We start from the raw sequence: 20,977 nt of genomic DNA, 5'->3' as shown, positions 1-20,977 counted from the left end.
GTTTTGTTAAATATGCCAATTATGATTCTTTTTATATTAACTATAAAAAATTTATATAACTAAATTAAAATATAACTATTTTTAACAGTAATATTTTATTAAAATATAATTTATATTTAAAAATTTTCATAATATAAATTTTCCTGTCTTTTATAATTTTATTAAAAATGATTCTTTTAATATAAAGTAAATTCTATTTAATTATAATTATATATATTATTTCGTTGCTTTATTTTTTTTGAACATAAATATTTTTTTAAATAACAACTTTTTTTTTTATTATAAACTTAAAAAATTTATTTAATTAATTATTAATATAATAAAATAATAAATATTTTTTTTTTAAAAAAAAAAATTGTATTTTCTCTCTAAAATAAAAACATAAAATATATTAATAATAAATTTATATTTAATTAAAAAAAAAAATCATTAAATCTATATTAATTATATATGTTTTTATTTTATGTTATTCTTCGTATTATTTTTTATAGAAAATCTTTTAAAATATTTTTATATAAAATTAATTTTTAAAATTTTATATAAGTAATTTTTATAATAATTATTTAAAAAAAAAACAAAACAAAACAAATTACAGATAGAAAATTAAATAAAAATAACCCCAAAAAATACAACAAAAATAATTAATAAATAATGTTTAAATTAAACATAACAATTAAATTAAAATAACTATAAAAATAAAACAAAAATAATTCAAAAATAAGTTTAAATTAAACCTAATAATTAAATTAAAATAACTATAAATATAATTAATAAATAAGTTTATATTAAACCTAATAATTAAATAAAAATAACTATAAAAATAAAACAAAAATAATTAATAAATAAGTTTATATCCAACCTAATTTATTAATAATAAAAACAAACCAAAAATAAAAAAAAAAAAAAACTTAAACCAAAAATAAAAAATAAAAAAAATCAAATTTCTTTTTATTTAATTTCCAGATTATCATCCGAATCATCCAATTAACTTGTATGTAAAAACGATTTCCTATCTCTACCTTTAGTTTAAGGTCCTATATACATTAAAATAGTCGGTAAGAACATTAATCCTTAGAAAATACCTAAAAAGATAATTGCCATATACATTCTAAAATAATAAAGTCTAAACATTGCACTAGTAGCGAATCCAAGTACAATAACCCCAATAAATTTAGTACTTGCGATTCCCACAAGAATATTCGATCCCATTAATTTGACTGCATTTTCAGTTTTTTCTTATCTAGTACCTTAACTATTCATATAAGAAATAACTAAATGTACACAAAACTCAACACTTAGACCTACACAAGTAACTAAATTAACTACACTAATAGCATTTATTTCAATTTTATATCCATTAAGTATAATATTTGATAACCATGATATCTTAATTATATTTGTTTTAAATTAAAATATGTAGATATAAATATATAATTTTTACTCCTATTAGATTAAATGTTATAGCAAAAACATTTAAAGAAACAATTATTGCTGCAATACCATTTTTAATAAAGTTTATAGCTATATATACAGCTCCTATTGCTAATAGCATATTTTAAATGGCAACAGCTCTGATTTCTGTATATTAATCATAATAAGAGTATATCAAAGAATAAGAATATGCATTTTTATTTGAATTCGAAGGTTAAAAATTGTTTGAATTATCAACGGCTTGTCTTGTTTATTAAAACGCTTTTATAAAATCATTACTAGTAATAACTATTTTTTTATTATATTTTTTTTATTTAAAAATAAAATATTTAAATTTACCAGGTTTGTGTTAAAATCTTAAACGAGATGCCTTTATATTACCATCTGCGTCAAAAATAATATCTTTATTAAACTATTCACCACAAATTCCATATTTTTAACAACAAACAGAATTAACTTTCACGTCTATAAACTTTTATACTTAAACTTCGAAAGGATATTAATCAATATCTCCAGTACCACAATCTGTTGCCCACATCTATTTAGGATTTCTAAATTAATTAAAAGTAGCGATCCATGAAAAAACAGGAGGTTATACAGTTTCTTATAACAAAGATAATGCGTTTGAAATTTAATTAATAACATCTATATCATTTTAATTTTTATAATCTAATAAAATATTATTAAATAAATATATGAAATAAATATAATATATATATATATATATATAAATATATATAAATATATTAATTAATATATCTTTATATATAATATAAAATAATAATATATATTTATACCTATATTTTAAAGAACTAAATATGCTAATGGTCCAATTTCTATATATTAATTATATTTATCAAAATAATTGTTTAAATCGGATCCACTTACAAGAGAAACTTATTAATTAAGTCCAGTATCTAATTAAAGGCATCCTAAAATTCCTATTACAATCAATACAATAAACAGTAAAAGATTAAATACATGAAACATCTAATTTTTAAGAACCGGAATATAATATTTAGAAATCATTTATTTTACAAAATCTTCTCTTGGTCTTTCAGGTTCACTATCTTTTTTATAAAAAATATTTAAAATTTAATAATATAAATATATATATATAAATTTACTTCCAAAACAGAAAACAATATCATATTTTCCTTTAATTTTTCTTTACTCATCCCAAGCTAATATAGCTACAAAAGTAGTAATTTAGAAAATGTAATACGAAAAAAATGGCAATAGCAGCCTATATGCAAAAAGTTTATAAAGCTGGAATTTTAGTAAACATACCAACAGTAAAAGCTAATATTTCAGAAATAGCAGCTGCAGTAATAGAAGGCCCAACTTCAGTCATTCCTGACCTAACCCTTTCTTCTAAACTTTCTCCTTCTGCACTTTTAACGGCATTGCTAATAATGAACATATTATCAACACCAATAGCTAAAATTAAAAAAGGAATAACTTCAACCTATAGGAATATAAAAAAATATATTTATATATAAATATATATAAAAATATATATAAAAATAAATATATATAAATATATATATATATATTTATATATATTATATAAATATATATTTCATATTTACAGATATCATAGTCATCCCGATTTTTATAAAAGACATGAATCCCATAGAACAAGCAATTGAAAATAATACTAAAACAATACCAGAAAATCCTATTAGAAATCCTGAGTGTGTTTTAGAAGGAAAAGAACCTATGGAAATAGAAATGTAAACAAACATCAAACTATATGAAAGTGCTACTACCCATAAATTTTGGCTTGCTTCAGTTACCAAATCATCCGAAATTCCTCTTTATGCCATAAATTAAACATCTAAATCAGGCCAATTATCAACATTTTTGTAATCTATTTCAATGGTTTCATTTAAATATTTTGAAAAATCTAAAGTTTTATTTCTAAAAGCAAAAACTGTATCTGCAAAAACTTACTTTTCCCAATCATTAGCTATATCCTAAGTAAACTTATCATTATTAAATAAATAGGTAACAATTAAAGCCTAAGCTTACAACCAACAATGAGAACAAGGCAAATCATCATGCTCATAAGATTCACAATAAGATCCACCAACAACAGCTTCCTCTATGAAAATATAAATATATATATAAAATTTATGTATAATTTTTAGATTTATTAAAGTTTATTTTAAAAAATGAAATGATAATTTTTTTTTATTTACTATAAATATGTAAATTAATTATTTCATTCATAAAAATATATAAATATATTTAAGTATTTATATATATATATATATTTATATATATATAATTTTAGTTATTTATATTATTTAATACTTATAACTGGAATGCTATTAGAATCTGTACATGGAATTAGTGTAGTTTTTGTATTAGCTTCTATACATAAAGCATCTTTTTATAGTGCTTTTCTTGGATCTATTCTATCTTTTGGAGGTATATAGTCTTAATTTGCTCTTTCATTTAATAATGTTATATTCATTTTCCAATAATCCATAGGTGAAGTAATTAAGCAACCTTTATTAGAAATCGGTTTATAACAAAGTTAATCAGCTGTAACATTTTATCCATTTCTTTAAAAGGAACGAGTATTTATGACTTTTTATAGATAGTATAACCATTTTAAAGGTTCTATATCGAATAGATTCGGTAAATCTTACTATTCTTAATCTTTTTATTATTTTAGAATATCATTTAAATTCCTATTTTTTGAATTAGTGCATGTTTTGATTGATTTTAGTTTAGATTTAGATTCATTATTTGTTGAATTTTTGAAATTTTCTCCAGCAGAAATTATTAGTTAGTTCACTCTAAAAAATTCGCCGAAATTTTTGTTAAAATTTCTCTGTTCTTCATATGTACGACCAGATGGAGGTGCCCATAATTTTTAAGGATCACTTTCCATTTTTAAATTTAATATACCTAGAGAAAATACTGCGGTTATTACTATACTAAATAAGATTACTATGAATTTATTATTTATACTTATTACAGCTAATTTACCAAATTAATTACCAAAACCCATTTTTTTTTATTTGTATTGTTTATATTATTTATTTTTTAAAAATAAAAAATTGTTTTTTTTATTAATTATATTTATAGCTTTTATGCTTTTCTTTGTTTTGTTTTATTATTAATATATAAATATTTATAAAGCTATTAATAAATATTTTTTTCTTATATTTTTTATCCTATACTTAATTATTCTTTTATAAAATTTTTTATATAATTTTTATGTGAATTATGTTTAAAAGCATATTTATTTAATAATATTATAAAAATATAAAATTATTAAATATTATAAAAAAAAAGTATATATTTTTTTCTCCTTTTATAAAAATATAAACAAATAAAAAAAAATATATATATAAATTATGTAATATAAGAAAGAAATAAGTAAATATATAAAAAAAACAAAATAATTAATAAAAATAAAATAATGTATATGAAAATAAGTATATATTGTTATAGATATAAGAAAAAATAATAAATAATAAATAATAAATAATAAATAATAAATAATAAATAATAAATAATAAATAATAAATAATAAATAATATATATAATTTTTTTTATAATTAATTTTATTTAATAATTTTTTTTTTATTTTTTTAAAATATCTATTAATTAATTTAGTTATTATATATATATATTTTTTAATTAAAATTTTTCATAATTTTTCTTTAATATTCTTTAAATTTTAGCAAATTTTATCAACTATTGAATTTTCTTTTTCTTCTTCAAAAAAAATGTCTTGAATAGCATTATGTATTTCTAAAATTACTTATTACCATCTTTCGTTTTTTATTTATTTTCTTTGTATTTTCTACATTACAATTAAATAATTAACTGCATTTAAAATTTATATTTTTATATATTATATTTAATCCTAGTTTTAAATTTAAACTAAAAATGTGTCTAATACATTATTCTCCAGTAAATAATTACTTTGTTCATAATCAGTTAATTAACAAATTTTTGATAATATAAAAACGGCCTAATTTTAAATATTAAAATTTGTATTCTTAATTGCTTAAAATATAATAAATTCTAAAATTTTATACTTTTATTAAAAAAACACTAAATCAACAATTTATTAATTTAAATTTAAGCCAAAAATATTTTCTAAAATTAAAAATAATTTTATTTCAATATTTTTATTTACACCTTCCTATATTAAACTTTCCAAAACATCAAAAATTCCGATTTCAATAATTTAAATAATGTTATAATCATCTAATTTTTCAATAATTTATTCATTAAAATGCAAACAATATTCCCAAATGCATTCTCTTTTGTATATAATAACATTAATTTTAATAAATACTTCATAAAAAAACGATACAAAAGAATTTAATAAATCTTCCTATTAATTAAAAGCACTTTGAATAATATTTAAAATACATTCTAATAAATCTTACATCCTTATATAGTCTTTATTTGTATATTTTTAAATAGTTACTAAATTTAATATTTAAATACAAGCATTAAATTAGCTAAAACTATATGATTAATCACAAAAACTAATATTTTGCAAAAAAAAAATTAAATTGTCATCTATAAAATTTTCTTTATTTTTCAATAAAAATAAAATTTTTTCAAATAATTTTTCAGATTAAAAAATCTGATATAAAATATCCAATATATTTTCAGATATTAAATTTCAAAGTAAAATAAAAATATAATCATAATAATTTTCAAATTATTCAACAATAAATAACTCGTTTAATAAACTTTAAAAAATTAAATTGTTTATTTTTTAAGTTGATTCACTAGTAATTGAAGTTATTTATATTAAAATTAAATAACAAATATGTATAAACTATATATTTTTGCATATAAAATAAATAATTATAAAAATATATGATATATTTATATTATAAGTAAATAAAAAAAATCATAAATAAATATATATATATATATATATATATATATATAAATTTTTATATATTTAATACCTTTTCTTATTTTTTTCCAATTTTTATTATATTTATAAGCTTTTCAGGTAATTCAGACTCTATTAATATATTAAATAAAAAATTTTATTTATTTATATATGTTTATAAATGTATTTAGTTTAGTTTTTATATTATTTATTCATTATTATTAATTATTTCTTTAATTTATATTAATTAATCATTTATATCTTTAATTTTTAACTCTGTTTGTATTTCATAGGGTTAGTTAATTAATTGTTTTCGTTTTTATTGTAATAAAGATTTTTACCTTTATTTTCTTAAATGTATGCGAAATTATTACTTTTTTTATTATATTGCTTATTTCCAATCTATATCATTTAATGTTTATTGTTACATTTTTTTTTTATTAGTATTTAAACTTTAGTAATATAAAAAATATATTTTTTTTTTATATTTTTGCTAAATCTAAAAAATAAAATTATTATATAAAAATACAAAATATATAATAATTATTTTATATATAAATAAATGTAAAAAGATATTATATTCTACAATTTTTTTTTTTTTAGATAATTTTTTATTTTTTCATTTCACTCTAAACGACTTAATTAGATAATTAAAATAAAATAAAATAATCAAAAGTATAAAATAAATAAAAGTGAATTAATAGAAAATAAATAATATTTATTTTTTTGATAAAAAAAAAACTAAAAATGTTTTTATTTAAAACTTTCTTAAACATCTAAAAATCATAATTTCTTAAAAAATTTCAAAATCGTTGTTAATTCACCGCTTCCCGTGAAACCGAAGAGCCGCCCTATGATGAATTAACACGTGATTTTTTAAACCCTAAAGACTTCTACGATCTCCTCTAATAGAACGACATAACATTTTACACAGGCGTTCCTGATTCACTCTTAGAGGACTTCTGTGCCTACGTAACTGACAAATGCGACCCTAAAAACCACATAATTACCGCAAACGAAGGATCTGCTTTAGCAACAGCCGCTGGATATCATTTAGCGACAAATAAGGTGCCTTTAGTATATTTATAGAATAGTGGTTTAGGTAATATAGTGAATCCGTTAATGTCTTTAGCCCATCGAAAAGTCTATGGGATCCCTATGCTTTTATTAATAGGGTGGAGAGGTGAGCCTGGTAAGAAAGACGAGCCCTAACACCTAGTTTAGGGTTAAACAATGAACAGTTTAATAACTGAAATGGGTATATAATTTGAGGTTTTGCCTGATTTTATTGAAGGAGCGACCGAAGCTATTGAGAGTGCGATTTAACATGCAAAAAAAAGAAAACACCTTATGCTTTAGTAGTTAAAAGGCAATGTTTTACTAATTATAAACTAATAAATAAGACATAAAATAATTATACACTAGGCCGAGAATAGGCAATGGAAATAATTATTCCTTTATTAAAAGAACATGATGTAATAATAGGCACTACAGGATTTTTATCTCGAGAACTGTACGAAATACGTACCAAAAATAAATAAACTCATGAAAAAGATTTCCTCACTGTAGGTTCAATGGGACACGCTATTTCTATAGCAATTGGAATAGCCTAAGTTAAATAATCAAGATAAGTGTGGTAGTTTTGATGGAGATGGAGCATGTATTATGCATATGGGAGCTATGGCTACAGTAGGATAGCTTAAGTAAAAGAATCTAAGGCATATTATTTTTAATAATTAGGCGCACGATAGTGTAGGAGGTTAACCTACAGCAGCTTCCAATGTTGATTTTTGTAAATTAGCCCTTAGTTTAGGTTATAATAATGCTTATTTGGTTTAAAATGAAAATTAATTAAGCGAAATTATCTAAAAATAAGATACGAAGATGGGCCAATATTAGTTGAAGTTTAAGTGAAGATTGGAGCAAGGAAAAATTTAGGAAGACCAAAAACTAAACCTTATGAAAACAAAGAAGCTTTTATGGAATATTTGAATATTTGAATTTATATGTATATATATATTTTATACATAAAAATTAATTTTATTAGTTATTTTTTAATATTAATTTAAAATAATTAATATTTCTTAATTTAATTATATTAATTTAAATTAATTTTTAAAAATAAGATATAAATATCAAGATATGTATGTTATAAAAAATTAAATATAGTTAAATTATAATATAATTAGAAGTAAAAATGTAATAATATTATTTAATTATATCATATTGTATTTAATATATACAAATCTTATAAAAATTGAAAAACATATTAATAATAAATATATATATTATTTTATAAAATTAAAAAATATTAAAAAAAAGTATTTTATTATTAATATAGTATTTTTAATTTTAAAATTAAAAGTATTAAAAAAAAAAAAAAATTATCGTATGATTGATAAAAATATACTTAATATGTATAAAATAATATAAATTCTATAAGTAAAAAAATATTTCTAAATTGAAAAAAAATAAAAAATTAAATATTAGTTTTTTAAAAAAAGATAAAAATTAAATATATATACAAAAAATATATATATATATATATTTATTTTTTTTATATATATATATATATATATATATATTTAATAAAAAAAAAAAATTCATAATTATTATAAATTATTTGTTAATTAGAATTAACTCATATTTATTTTATATATCCACATATTTTTTTATATTATTTTATAATTTTGTTTTTTCATTTATTAATTAATTTTTGTTACTTGAATTAAAAATTTATTATAAAATATAAATATTTACAAAGTATATATAAATATAACTTTAATATTTTACAATTTCATTTAATAATATTTTTACTAATAAGAATAATTAATTAAACATTTTTATATATATTTATAAATATATTTATATAAAAATTAAATATATCATTTTTAAAAATTAATTACTGTTTTTAAGTAATATTTTATTAAGTTTTTCATTTTTTTTTATATATATATTAAAATACAAAGATAAAAATAATATAATTATATAAATATATAAATATATTAATATATATAAATATAATAAATATATATATATATATATATATTATTATAATATTTTTTTTTAATGCGTTTTATACAAATTTAAAACTTATTATATATTTTATTTATAAATAAAAAAATAGTATTTTAATATAAAAAAAATTATAAAATATTTTTTATAAAATTTAAATAACTATAACCTTTTTTTTTTAATTTGTTTTTTTTTAAAAATAAAACTATATAAAAAAATTTATAATGTCTGAAAATTAATATTCATAATAGTATTTTTATCTTTAAAAAGTATTAAGCGAATCTCATTTAAATAATTAATTTTCTGATTCTAATTAGTATTAAATCTCACCTTTTAATTAATAAGAATTATAGAATTAATCCAAGACATAATAATCCTATAAAAATATCGATAGTAATTTTTAGAAAATTATTTTATTTTATTATAATATAAATACATAATTTTTTTTTAAAAAAAAGATTCCGAAAACGAAAACATTAAACTACGTTTAAAACAATCAAATGTAAAATAAATATATTTATTGTATATTAATTAAATAAAAAAAAATAGGACTTTCTAAATCAAAATAAATGTTAATTTTCTTTAAAATTATAATAACAAGCATTAAACTAATAAATACTAAACTAATAAATAACAAATAAATAAATATCAAATTAAAATATTTCAAATTAATTAACAAACTATGCTTCTTAATTGTTTTCTAATTAATTAAGTTTGAATAATTTAAATGAAAATCTAGAGTAAATACAAACAAAATACAATAATTATATTTTATTATATTTATAAATAAAAAAAGTGATTCAAAAAACAAATATAATAATCTATTAGAAGAAATAATTAAATTAAGAGAAAAAAACATTGAATTATAAAACGATAATTAATAATTTGCTTAATTATTGTAAATAATATTAAAATTAAAAAAATTATTAATATATAATATATATATATATATATATATATATATATATATATATTGTAGATTAAAATAAGAATCAGATAAATATTTAAAGCAATCTTAATAAATACCAAAAAACTAAAATTTATAAAATTCTTTAGAAGTTTATTAATTTAACTAAAATTTAATAAAATAGCAAGAAGAAACAGTTTAAAAAGAAAAACAAATAAACTAAATTTAATCTAATTTAAATAATAAAGAATAATTATTAAAAATCTAAGATGAATAAATATAAAAATACAAACAAGAATTGATGAAATTAGTTTAATAATTAAGAATAAAAGAATAAGAAATATTAGAATTTAATAACTAATAAAATGAAATAAAATGCCTAAAAGAAAACTTTTAAAACTAAATAGAATAAAATAGATAAAAAGAGTAAATAAAACAATTTGAAATTATAAATAAATACGAAAGCGAGATCGAATAAATGTTATTAACTCTAAAAAATAAAGAAGATGATATTTTAGATTTAAATAAAGCCTTATTAGAACACTAAAAAGAAATAACTAAATATACTGAAAAAAATATATATTTAGAATAAAAAGTAAACGAAAATAATTTATATTTAGAATAAAAATTAAATGAAAAGAATTTATTTTATGAATAAAAAATAAACGAAAACAATTATATTTTAGAATAAAAATTAATTTAAAAAGAAAACGAAAACAAAAAACTTATTTTTGATTTCGAATAAAAATTCTAATAAGAAAACGAGAATTTTTAAACTTAAAAAAATGAAAAATACAAAGACGAATTATTCAGTTTAGTATAATAAATAAGAGAAAAAGACGAATAAAACTTCGATTTATAAATCAAATTATAAAACCTTTAAAAAAATGATATTCCTTTTTTAATTGAAGAAAACGAAAAATTAAAAAAAGAAATTTAAGAATTATAAAAATAATAAATTTCTTAAAAAAGCATTAATAATAATTAAACTGAAATTTTCAATTTATTACAATAAATAAGAATTAAAGATTAAGAAATACTTGATATTAAAAATGCATATAAATGTATATAAATATAATTAAATAATACCTAATAAGAATGTTAAAAACAACTCCAAAATAAAGAATAAGAACTTAATTTGATAATAAATAAAACCATATAAGAAAAGAAAACATATTAAGAAAAAAGCATTCAAGAAGCCGAAAATAAACTTCTAAAATTACACGAAGAATTATAAAATTTACACGAACTAATAAATTATAAAGATTTATAAATTATTAAATTAGAAGAAGAAAAAAATAATATAAATACCAAATATATATCATAAGAATAAGAAATAAAAGAATTATAATTAAAATCTAAAAGCTAAGAAGTCTAAATAAATATTCTAAAAAACGAACATAACTAATTATAGAATAAAGATCTTTAAATTTAATAAAAATAAATATAAATTATTCAAGTACAGGAATTAAATTTTTAAAAAATCGAATAATTATAGAAACAATTAAATATAAAGGAAACTGAAAATCAAGAACTTTCGAAAAATATACTTTCTTTAGAAAGCACTTTATAGAAAATCAATCAAGAGAAATATTAAATTAATGAAAAACTGAGCTTTTTAGAAAAAATTAATTAAGAAAATGAAAATAAAATTAATAATGAGGTTTTAGCTGAAAATAACTATTGGAAAAAGTAATTCGAAATGGCTAAAAACGATGTTTTGGTACTTTCATAAAATATATAATAATTATAAGTTTTATTAGAATAAAAAGATTAGATTATGATTAAATTTAAGTTTTAAATTATTTATATTTATAATAAATTTATATTATAATAATATATAGAGTTGAAAATGAGTAAAATAATTAATAATAATAATAAAAAGTGATTCAAGAAACTTTATAATTAAAATAAATAATTCAAAAAAAAGATTAAGAAATTAATAAAATCAAATCGGAATAATATAATTCTATATAGACACTTCAATAATAAGATGAAAAATATATTTAATAATACATTAGTTAAATTTAGTAATTAAATTAATTTTTTTTTATTAAATTATTAATTATATAGGAATAAAGAAGAATAAATAATAGATTTGAAATAAAGATTTGCTTATTATGTAGAAAGTAATAATGATAAAAATTATGAAATTGATTAATTAAAATAATAATTAGAAAATATTAAAAATTAAAATAACAAGTTAAAAATATTTATATATATATATATATATATATATAAAAATATATATATATATATATAACTTATTTTAAATTTTAATTAAAGACTTAATTAAGAAATTAATGAATAATAACAATAAAAAAATAAGTAAATAATATTTTTTTTATTTTTTTAAATAAAATAAAAAGAATTTTCGTAAAATCTAATAGCAAAAATAATTTAAGAATGTAAAATATATATTTTTAATTAATTTTTAATATAAATAATAATATTTAATATAATTTTTTCATTTATTTATAAATATATATTTATAAAAAAAAGTCACAATGAACTTTATAGATAATTATGAAACAAAAAAAAATATTAATTTTAATATAAAAAATATATATCCATCTTAAATAGCATCTCCATTAAAATATAATTTTATAAATATAAATGATAAAAAAAAAATCAAATATATAAATTTTAAATAGTTTTTATAATAATATTTTATTATTTAAAAAAAAGAAAAAACTAAACAAAAAGCATTTTATTTTATCAAATTAACTAAAAAAAAAAAAAAAAACCCTAAACAAGATAAGAAAAAAAAAAAAAAAAAAAAAAATAGAAAATTAACAATAATTTAATAAAAGCTTTAAAAAAAAAGAACATAAACATTGATATAAATAAATACATAGATTTTTTAAAATAATAAAAAAAGCAATCAGATGAAATAAGCCTATCAGCATCCGAAACCCTATCCCGAAATTCATCATTTATGTAAAATTAAACTGATTTAAATTTTAGAGTAAGAGAATTAACCAAAACATCAAAACAGACATTAAATTAAACCCAAAGTACATTTTATAAGACTTCAAATACCTTTTAAAACCCTTAATAATCAATAAATAATCCAAATACAAACAATAATACATTACTGACTGCAAGTACTGCTTCATTAAAGAAAAGCAGTTCATAAATAAGAGAAAAATAAGCTTCTGAAAATTTCGAATAACAAACACGAGTAAGTATAAATAAAGATAAAAATTAAAATAAAATAAAAGAAAAATTATTAAATATGATTGATGGATGTTGCGAGAATTTACAAGAAGAAAAAAATGAAGAAAAAATTTAAAAAGAACAATAAAAAAATGAAAAATAAGAAGAACAAAAAGAAGAAGATGAAAAAAAAGTAGAAAATGCTTTATTATTAATAAACGAAATTTAACAATAATTTATAACAGAAACCATCACAATTGAATTATTAGAAAAAATGTCAAATAAAAAATAGGAAAATTTCAATTAAATAACAAAACTTATTTTAAAACACGATTGTGAATAGTTTTCATTATAAGAATTAGGAGAAATGTGTATTAATATAAAAGAGTTAAATTTAAATGATTCTTTTGCAAATACACTAAGAGATTTAGGCACATCATTAAGGAATTTACAAATTTTAAGTATTTCAAGAGTTTCATTATAATAATTTAGTGGAATTAGTGCATTTCCTTAATTAAAGGAACTATATGCTTCATATAATTACGTAAAAAGCCTAGATGATTTATATTTTCATGAAAATTTGGAAGTTTTAGACTTAGAAGGTAATGAAATTGATAATTTATAAGAAGTTGAAGTCTTATCAACTTTAGGAAAACTGAAAAATTTATGTATATAAAATAACCCAGTATGTAGTAAAATAAAAAACTTTAATTAATGGATATAATAAAATATTAAATAAATTTAATTTTTAAATGATTAGCCTTTATTAAATAATTCTTTTATAATTAAAAAAGAAGAAGACTCTCTTTATTAATAATTATTAGATTTAAAATGGAATGGATAGAAGTTCATTTCTGAAAAAATGGCTCTTTAATTATAAGATATTATAAATGAAATTAATGAAGATGAAGTACTATTTTATTAAATTAAAAAAACATTTAATAAATAGAATAAATTGTTGGCAAAAAATAAATCCTAATAAATGTAAGTTAATATATATAAATATATATATATAATATATATATATATATATATATATATATATGCTTTATTTTATAAATATTTATATATATATTTTTTTTTAGTCAAAAAGATGATGGAAGAAGTGAACTTGTATAAGGAACAGATTAGGCTTTTTGTGGAAATCCTTTAAAGGCATTAAAACATAAAAGAAAAAATGAATTTTGTTAAAATATTGAATAAAATGAGGAAATTATTAACAGTTTTGACGAATAAATTAACATACCTAAAAATATTAAATAACTATTAGATTAATTTGCAACAGTTTAGGAAGAAAAAGATTAATAAGATAAAGTATTACTATTTAAGTAAGAATTATAGAAATATGATTTTTAGATTGAATAAGAATATAAAAATAAAAAAAATAATGAAGAATAATAAAAAAATTGTAAGGGAATTATTATAAAAAGGCCTATTATAAAAACAAGAAATAATATGATAATAAAATCTTAAATATTAAAAGAAAATTAAATTAACTTATAATTGTAAAGTCAAATTAATAATAAAATTTAAATTAATGATTGAACAAAAAAAAAAAAAAAAAAATATTTTTTATTTAGTTTCTTTTTTTTCTTTTGTTTTTTTTTTTAAATTTATATAATATATATATTTTTTTTTTATATTAAATATAAATTAATTAATTAATTTTAAATATTTATAAGTATTTTATAAAAAAATTTTAAGAAATACAATAAGTATATTATTATAATTAAAATAAAATAATACTTGTATATTCAAAATATTATTTTTTTATAAAGAACATATACTATATTTATATTATTATAACCGTTTTTGTTATTTTTTATATTTTAAATATAATTTAATGGGGAAAATACATATAAAAAGTATTATTTTTTATTTTTATTTAAAATTATTATTTTCTTTAATAAAAATTATTTTAAATATATGTTTTTATAAATTAAATTGATAATTCTTTTATATAGAATCATAATTATTATTAAATAAAAATAATGAAATAAATTATAAAATTAAATATTTTAAAAAAATTAAATCAATATTAATAAATATATATATTTATTTAATTTATATATATTAGTTTTTTTTTATTTTATTTATAATATAATTAATTTTATATCTTATTATATTAAATTTATTAAATTGTTATTTATTTTTAATTATATATAACTATAATTTTTTTTAAAAATAAATAATAATTATTTACAATCAAAATGTTATTAATATTTTTTAAAGTAATTTTTTATATAAAATTTTATATAATGAGATAATATATTATAAATAAAATATATTTATTTCTTATTTATTTTCTTCAATATAAAAAAAAAATAATTAAATAATAAAAAATAAATCCGTTTATATTAAAACAAAACAAAAAATAAGCAAATTTTAATAAAAAATACAACAAAATAAGTAAATTTTATTTCTTTTTTTCATTAAAAAAAATATATATATTTGTTAAATATTTAAATTAAAAGATCAATGTTATATGTAAAAATTAAGTATATAATTATATAGTATAGAAAATAAGAAATCCTAAAGGTTATAGTATTTGTACTAAAGGAGATATGTTTAGATATTAATGATTAAGAAGTTTTCGAAACTATTGATATGAATAGAGATGGTTTAATATGATATGATGAAATAATAGATAGTATTATTATTTAAAATACATATACATATAAATTTTTCAAAGTTATTTTAATTTATTTTAAAAATTTAATATATTAAAAAAAAAAAAAAATCAATTATTATTTTATATGAAAATAAAATCTAGAAATTTTATATATAAACTATAATTATAAAAATAGAAATAATAAATATAAAAAAACAATTAAAAATAAATAAAAAATACATATGAACACAGACAATTTAATAAGACCCAAAATATAAGTCGAAAGAGTTAGTAATATGACAGGTTCGACTGCAGGAGCAGGAAGTGGAGAATTTCATAATTATAGTTTACATAAATCAAGGGAAAAAGCCAGATTAGCATAAATGGATTTCGAATTTAAAGAAGTAAATAATAAAAAAATTATTAATTATATATATTATAATAAAAAAGGAAAAAAGAAGAAAATAATTTGAAGATTTAAGGAAAAAATAAGAATAAATAAGTGAATCAATAACTGAAAAAAAGCGTAAAAAAAGGCAATAAAAAAAGGAAAATTTAAAAAATAAGAAACAATTGAAAAAATTAAAAGAAGAAGCTTCAAAATTAAATAAATATAAAAGTGATGGAACTTTTTTGGAATAATTTATGAAATAAAAACAATAAGAATAAAAATAAGAAAATAAAATGGAAGACTAAACGTATTAAAAACAAAGTTAAAACAGTAGCAACTCATCAGAAAGTGAAAATGAATAATAAAAAAATTAAATAGAGCCTTAAATACAAAAAAAAAAAAAATTAAATTGATAATATGCATTTATTATTTTATTTATATTATAAAATATATAAGCAATATATATAAATATTCTTATAAAATATATATAATATATAAATATGTATAAATTTATAAATATATATTTATATTATAAATTATTTATTATTAATTATATTTACATATATTTTTTTTATATTATCATTTTTATTATATATTTTTTTTTATTTTCTTTCTTTCTACCATTATTTTTTTTTTTATAACAATTGTCCTATAATATATATATATATATAATTCAAAATTTTTTATTTATTTAAAATATTATTAAGAAAAATAACTTATCCTAATATTTTTTATATATAATATATACATAATATAAATTAATACAAATGTATCAAAAAAACCAATAAATACCATAAGTATCATTATAGACTTTTAAATAAATAAAATTTCAATAAAATTTCTAGAATGATTAATTTTACCCAAATTAAACTCATAAAAGTCTTCCAAAACTTAATTAAAATCGAATATATACAGCAGCTGAAACTCTTAAAAATTAATTTATTTTAAAAAACTTAAAATTAAATATAGGTTCATTAAATGAATTTTTAGACCAAGAAAAAAATTTTTAAATAATAAATTATAGGCAACGATAAAAAAAGTACAAAAATAAAAACTTAAATATATATATATATATATAGAAAAAAAATACAAGATGATGATGAAGATAAAGATTATTATTTAAAAAAATCAAAATATAGTAATCCAATAGAAGTTTTTTTTATTTTTTTTATATAAAAATAAAATAAAATAAAAAAGACCTTAAAATATGAAGAAGATTAAAAAAAAAGATAAATTGCTGCCAAATCAATAGTATAATAATTATTTATATAAAATTATGGAGAAGATGTAGACAAAATAGAAGAATAAAATTAAAAAAATATTTAAAAATTAAAAAATTAAGAAGATGGTATAGAAATAGATTATTAAAGTAAAATATTATTATTTTTATATAAACCAAAACAACTTAAATAGTATAATTATTCATGAAAAAAAATTTAAAAAAAAACTTTCGAGAAAAACTTAAATTATATGAAGACAGTTTATACGAAAAATCATTTCTAAATGAAAATAAAGTGCCCATATAGACCACAAAAACCTTTATACACAAATCAAAAATACCAGAAAATTAAAATATTAAGATAAGATAACGCCATATGGCCACTATATTAGTCAGTTAAGACGATTTTTCTCAATCAAAAACAATAAATTAGCATTAAATATAAGAAGATATACAAGAAATAAGTCGAATAAACGATGAAATGAATAAAAATTCGCAAGAAAACATAAATAAATATATATTAACAAATAATAATAGTAAAGATAACACTAAATCATAGATTATAATATAAAAAAAATAAGAATCAAGCAATATTAAATAAAATAGTAAATTTAGCCAAGAAATATAAAAGTCACCAAAAATAAAACAAAATGCATAAGAAAGAAGATTACATTTTATTTAAAAATTAAATATAAGATATTAAGATATTATGCAATTATGGAAAACATATGGAGGAGAAAATGAAAGTCAAATTTAACAAAATAATAAAATTTATACAGATTATATAGAAAATCATTAAAAATATATACAAAATTATTAAAAAAAAGTACAAAATTTTTACTATTGGATAGATAGAAAAAGAAAAATAGGGGCTAATGATTAAGATTTAGATGATTTTTAAAACTAATATTAAATAGTTCCAAAAGAAGAAATACTTATATATGAAGAAAAATAAATTATTATTTGGAATATAAAATTAGACGAATATTTTATGATGTATATTTCTATAAATTTTCATAATTTTGGAAAACTATAAGTATTAAAAAATTATATGTTATATATTTATATATTTATATATTTATATATTTATATATTTTTTTTTGTTCATAGAGATTAGAATTAATAAATAATAAATTAAATGAAGAATCTCTATTGCTTTTATTAGAAATAATTTTATTTGAAAAAGCTGATTTAAAAATTTTAAATCTTAGTTTTTCTAAAATAGATAATAGATGCTTTAATATTATCTGCAAAATTATATAAAATTAAAATATTGAGGTTTTAAATTTAAGAAAAGTAGAATTAAATACTAAATAATTCTGTTAAATTTGTGTTTTTTTAGCTTAAAAGTAATGTATATAAGATCTTGATGTTGCCGAAAATTTACTTGATATTAGAGCTTTAGAAAGTATAAAAACAATTTTGAGATATCTTAAAGGACTTTATAGACTTAATACTACTAAAAATAATATTCCGGAAAACAAATTAAAGGAACTAAAGAAATAATTATAGGATTAAATTAAAAATAAAGATATTATTTTATTTTGATTATTATTTTCAAATTAAACATATTAACTTTTTATGATAGATATAATACAAATTTAATTAGAGATATTTATTTAAATTAAACAAATATATATATTTAAAATTTTTTATATATTAAATACTTAAAAAATATTTATTATAAACTATTTTTTTATTTAAAAAAATTATAATATTACAATTTAAAATATAATATTTTTTTTTTTTGATATTTATTTGATTATTTTTAAAAAATATATAGTATTTTTAATAAAACATATTTAACAAAAATTACTTAATTAAAATATATAATAATAAATATTTTTTATTTTAATAAAAAAGTTAAATATATATAATATAAAATAGATTATTTTTGTTTTATTATCTTTATTTTTATATATATATTAAAAAAAAAAATAAGACTTTCTTTTTTTTTCCTTTTTTTTTTTTCTTCTTTTATTATTAAATTTTTACTTCATCCATTATTAATTTAGAAAAAAAAAAAATATATTTCCTCTTAAAAAATAAAAACAAAAAAAATATTCATAAAGAATCACAGCTAAAATCTATTAAAAAATAAAACAAAAAATAAAAAAATATATACCATCTAAATGTAAAATATCATCCCCATCTTCTTCATCAAAAATAATAGCATTTACATCTATACAACTATATTTTTTATCAAAATTTGAAATATCTGACGCTTTTTTAACTTAAGGTATATAGAAAGCCTTTTAACTTTACTAAGAAATCTCATTCCAATTACATGAACTTAACCACGGATGACTTTTTACTTCTTAAATATTAATTCTATATTCTTATTTCTTTTCGAGTAATTTTTTCAATAAATCTTTTAAATAATTAGATATTTTTTTCGTTTAAAGATCTGGTTCTTTATATAAAATAAAATCAAAAAGTATTTTTTAATTAAAATCATAAAAAGGAGGATTTCCGGTAATTAATTCATAAATTAAGCATCCCAAAGCCCATATATCAACAGGCTTTCCATGCGCTTTTTTAAGAATAAATTCAGGTGCCATATATTAAAAAGTTCCACAAAACGAATTAGTAGTCACATTATCATCCATATGTTATTTTGAATAACCAAAATCAGCTAATCTTATATATCCGTTTTTATCAATTAATATATTTTCAGGTTTTAAACTATATATATATTTATATTATATGTATATATAATTTTTTTTTTTTGTACTCTCTGTATATAATACTATTATTATGTAAAAATTCCAAGGCCAAAACAATTTAAGATATATAAAAACGAGCTTCGCTTTCATTAAAAAATACTTTTTTTTATAAAAAATTAAATAAATCACCACCTGGGCAATAATCTAATATTAAAAATAATTTCGATGAAGTTTAAAATGTATAATGTAAATTTGTTATAAACTAATTGCTTTTACAACTAATTAATGCATTTTTTTCTTAAAATACACGTCCTTAATATTGTCGCTTTTTTGTATATTATTTACTTAATATTTTCATAGCGTAATGTTTACCAGTTATTTTATGTCTACAAAGAAGAACTTTGGCAAATTTACCTTCACCTATCATACTTATGGGAATAAATGTTTCTAATTAAGTGGATGATTTACAAGATGATGTTTAATGGTTTAATTTTATATCCATTTTTTTTATTTTATATTTATAAATATTTTATATAAATTACTTATTAAGATTATTTTAATTTTTATGTATTTTTTTGATTTTTTTTTTTTAAAAATAGACTAGAAAATTATATTATGGGAATTTTTTTTATTTTTTAGATTATTATCTAAAAAAAAAAAAAAAAATACAAAGAAAAAAAAAAATTATAAAAA

At 16.1% G+C, this 20,977-nt stretch overlaps 3 protein-coding genes across 3 annotated transcripts, besides 42 other annotated features; 1 reads left to right on the top strand and 2 right to left on the bottom strand. All coding sequences in view use genetic code 6, as the record gives it.

Moving 5' to 3' along the window:
* Positions 1-632: 632 nt before the first annotated feature.
* Positions 633-778: a microsatellite.
* Positions 638-864: a microsatellite.
* Positions 690-835: a microsatellite.
* Positions 716-806: a microsatellite.
* A 36-nt stretch (positions 865-900) lies between the features above and the next one.
* IMG5_125350 (niemann pick type c1, putative) lies at positions 901-4,458 on the bottom strand. Its single transcript, XM_004032234.1, has 8 exons — positions 3,751-4,458; positions 3,024-3,538; positions 2,657-2,899; positions 2,606-2,624; positions 2,229-2,501; positions 1,771-2,100; positions 1,442-1,719; positions 901-1,386 (listed from the first exon to the last, which is right to left on the bottom strand). The coding sequence occupies exons 1-8, from the start codon at positions 4,454-4,456 to the stop codon at positions 937-939; spliced, it is 2,814 nt and encodes a 937-aa protein (XP_004032282.1). The 5' UTR covers positions 4,457-4,458; the 3' UTR covers positions 901-936.
* Positions 2,107-2,190: a microsatellite.
* Positions 2,118-2,223: a microsatellite.
* Positions 2,136-2,227: a microsatellite.
* Positions 2,164-2,227: a microsatellite.
* Positions 2,907-2,986: a microsatellite.
* Positions 2,918-3,012: a microsatellite.
* Positions 2,962-3,022: a microsatellite.
* Positions 3,671-3,723: a microsatellite.
* Positions 4,459-4,840: 382 nt separating the features above from the next.
* Positions 4,841-4,886: a microsatellite.
* A 26-nt stretch (positions 4,887-4,912) lies between these two features.
* Positions 4,913-4,990: a microsatellite.
* Positions 4,914-4,990: a microsatellite.
* Positions 4,991-4,994: 4 nt separating this feature from the next.
* Positions 4,995-5,037: a microsatellite.
* Positions 5,038-6,338: 1,301 nt separating this feature from the next.
* Positions 6,339-6,369: a microsatellite.
* Positions 6,370-7,063: 694 nt separating this feature from the next.
* Positions 7,064-8,230, top strand: IMG5_125340 (phosphonopyruvate decarboxylase, putative; the record flags this gene model as incomplete). Its single annotated transcript, XM_004032233.1, has 3 exons — positions 7,064-7,418; positions 7,491-7,690; positions 8,057-8,230. The coding sequence occupies 3 exons, from the start codon at positions 7,064-7,066 to the stop codon at positions 8,228-8,230; spliced, it is 729 nt and encodes a 242-aa protein (XP_004032281.1).
* Positions 8,231-8,822: 592 nt separating this feature from the next.
* Positions 8,823-8,859: a microsatellite.
* Positions 8,823-8,861: a microsatellite.
* Positions 8,847-8,901: a microsatellite.
* A 384-nt stretch (positions 8,902-9,285) lies between these two features.
* Positions 9,286-9,372: a microsatellite.
* Positions 9,302-9,376: a microsatellite.
* Positions 9,377-9,935: 559 nt separating this feature from the next.
* Positions 9,936-9,964: a microsatellite.
* Positions 9,965-10,260: 296 nt separating this feature from the next.
* Positions 10,261-10,305: a microsatellite.
* A 492-nt stretch (positions 10,306-10,797) lies between these two features.
* Positions 10,798-10,932: a microsatellite.
* Positions 10,806-10,936: a microsatellite.
* A 452-nt stretch (positions 10,937-11,388) lies between these two features.
* Positions 11,389-11,423: a microsatellite.
* Positions 11,424-12,042: 619 nt separating this feature from the next.
* Positions 12,043-12,075: a microsatellite.
* A 372-nt stretch (positions 12,076-12,447) lies between these two features.
* Positions 12,448-12,500: a microsatellite.
* Positions 12,501-14,389: 1,889 nt separating this feature from the next.
* Positions 14,390-14,442: a microsatellite.
* Positions 14,393-14,470: a microsatellite.
* A 495-nt stretch (positions 14,471-14,965) lies between these two features.
* Positions 14,966-15,006: a microsatellite.
* A 749-nt stretch (positions 15,007-15,755) lies between these two features.
* Positions 15,756-15,816: a microsatellite.
* A 733-nt stretch (positions 15,817-16,549) lies between these two features.
* Positions 16,550-16,591: a microsatellite.
* Positions 16,592-16,873: 282 nt separating this feature from the next.
* Positions 16,874-16,919: a microsatellite.
* Positions 16,874-16,936: a microsatellite.
* Positions 16,917-17,005: a microsatellite.
* Positions 16,921-17,006: a microsatellite.
* Positions 17,007-18,399: 1,393 nt separating this feature from the next.
* Positions 18,400-18,454: a microsatellite.
* A 212-nt stretch (positions 18,455-18,666) lies between these two features.
* Positions 18,667-18,714: a microsatellite.
* Positions 18,715-19,381: 667 nt separating this feature from the next.
* Positions 19,382-19,420: a microsatellite.
* Positions 19,421-19,563: 143 nt separating this feature from the next.
* Positions 19,564-19,597: a microsatellite.
* An 85-nt stretch (positions 19,598-19,682) lies between these two features.
* IMG5_125330 (protein kinase domain protein) lies at positions 19,683-20,786 on the bottom strand (the record flags this gene model as incomplete). Its single annotated transcript, XM_004032232.1, has 3 exons — positions 19,683-19,705; positions 19,744-20,303; positions 20,353-20,786. 3 exons carry the CDS (start codon positions 20,784-20,786, stop codon positions 19,683-19,685), a joined length of 1,017 nt encoding a protein of 338 aa, XP_004032280.1.
* Between the last annotated feature and the right edge of the window lie 191 nt (positions 20,787-20,977).

This window comes from Ichthyophthirius multifiliis, assembly GCF_000220395.1.
Source record: "Ichthyophthirius multifiliis unplaced genomic scaffold scaff_1120509250989, whole genome shotgun sequence".
Classification (NCBI taxonomy): Eukaryota; Ciliophora; class Oligohymenophorea; order Hymenostomatida; genus Ichthyophthirius; species Ichthyophthirius multifiliis.
The sequence above is the reverse complement of the archived record's forward strand: the minus strand, read 5'-3'. Positions and strand labels throughout refer to the sequence as shown.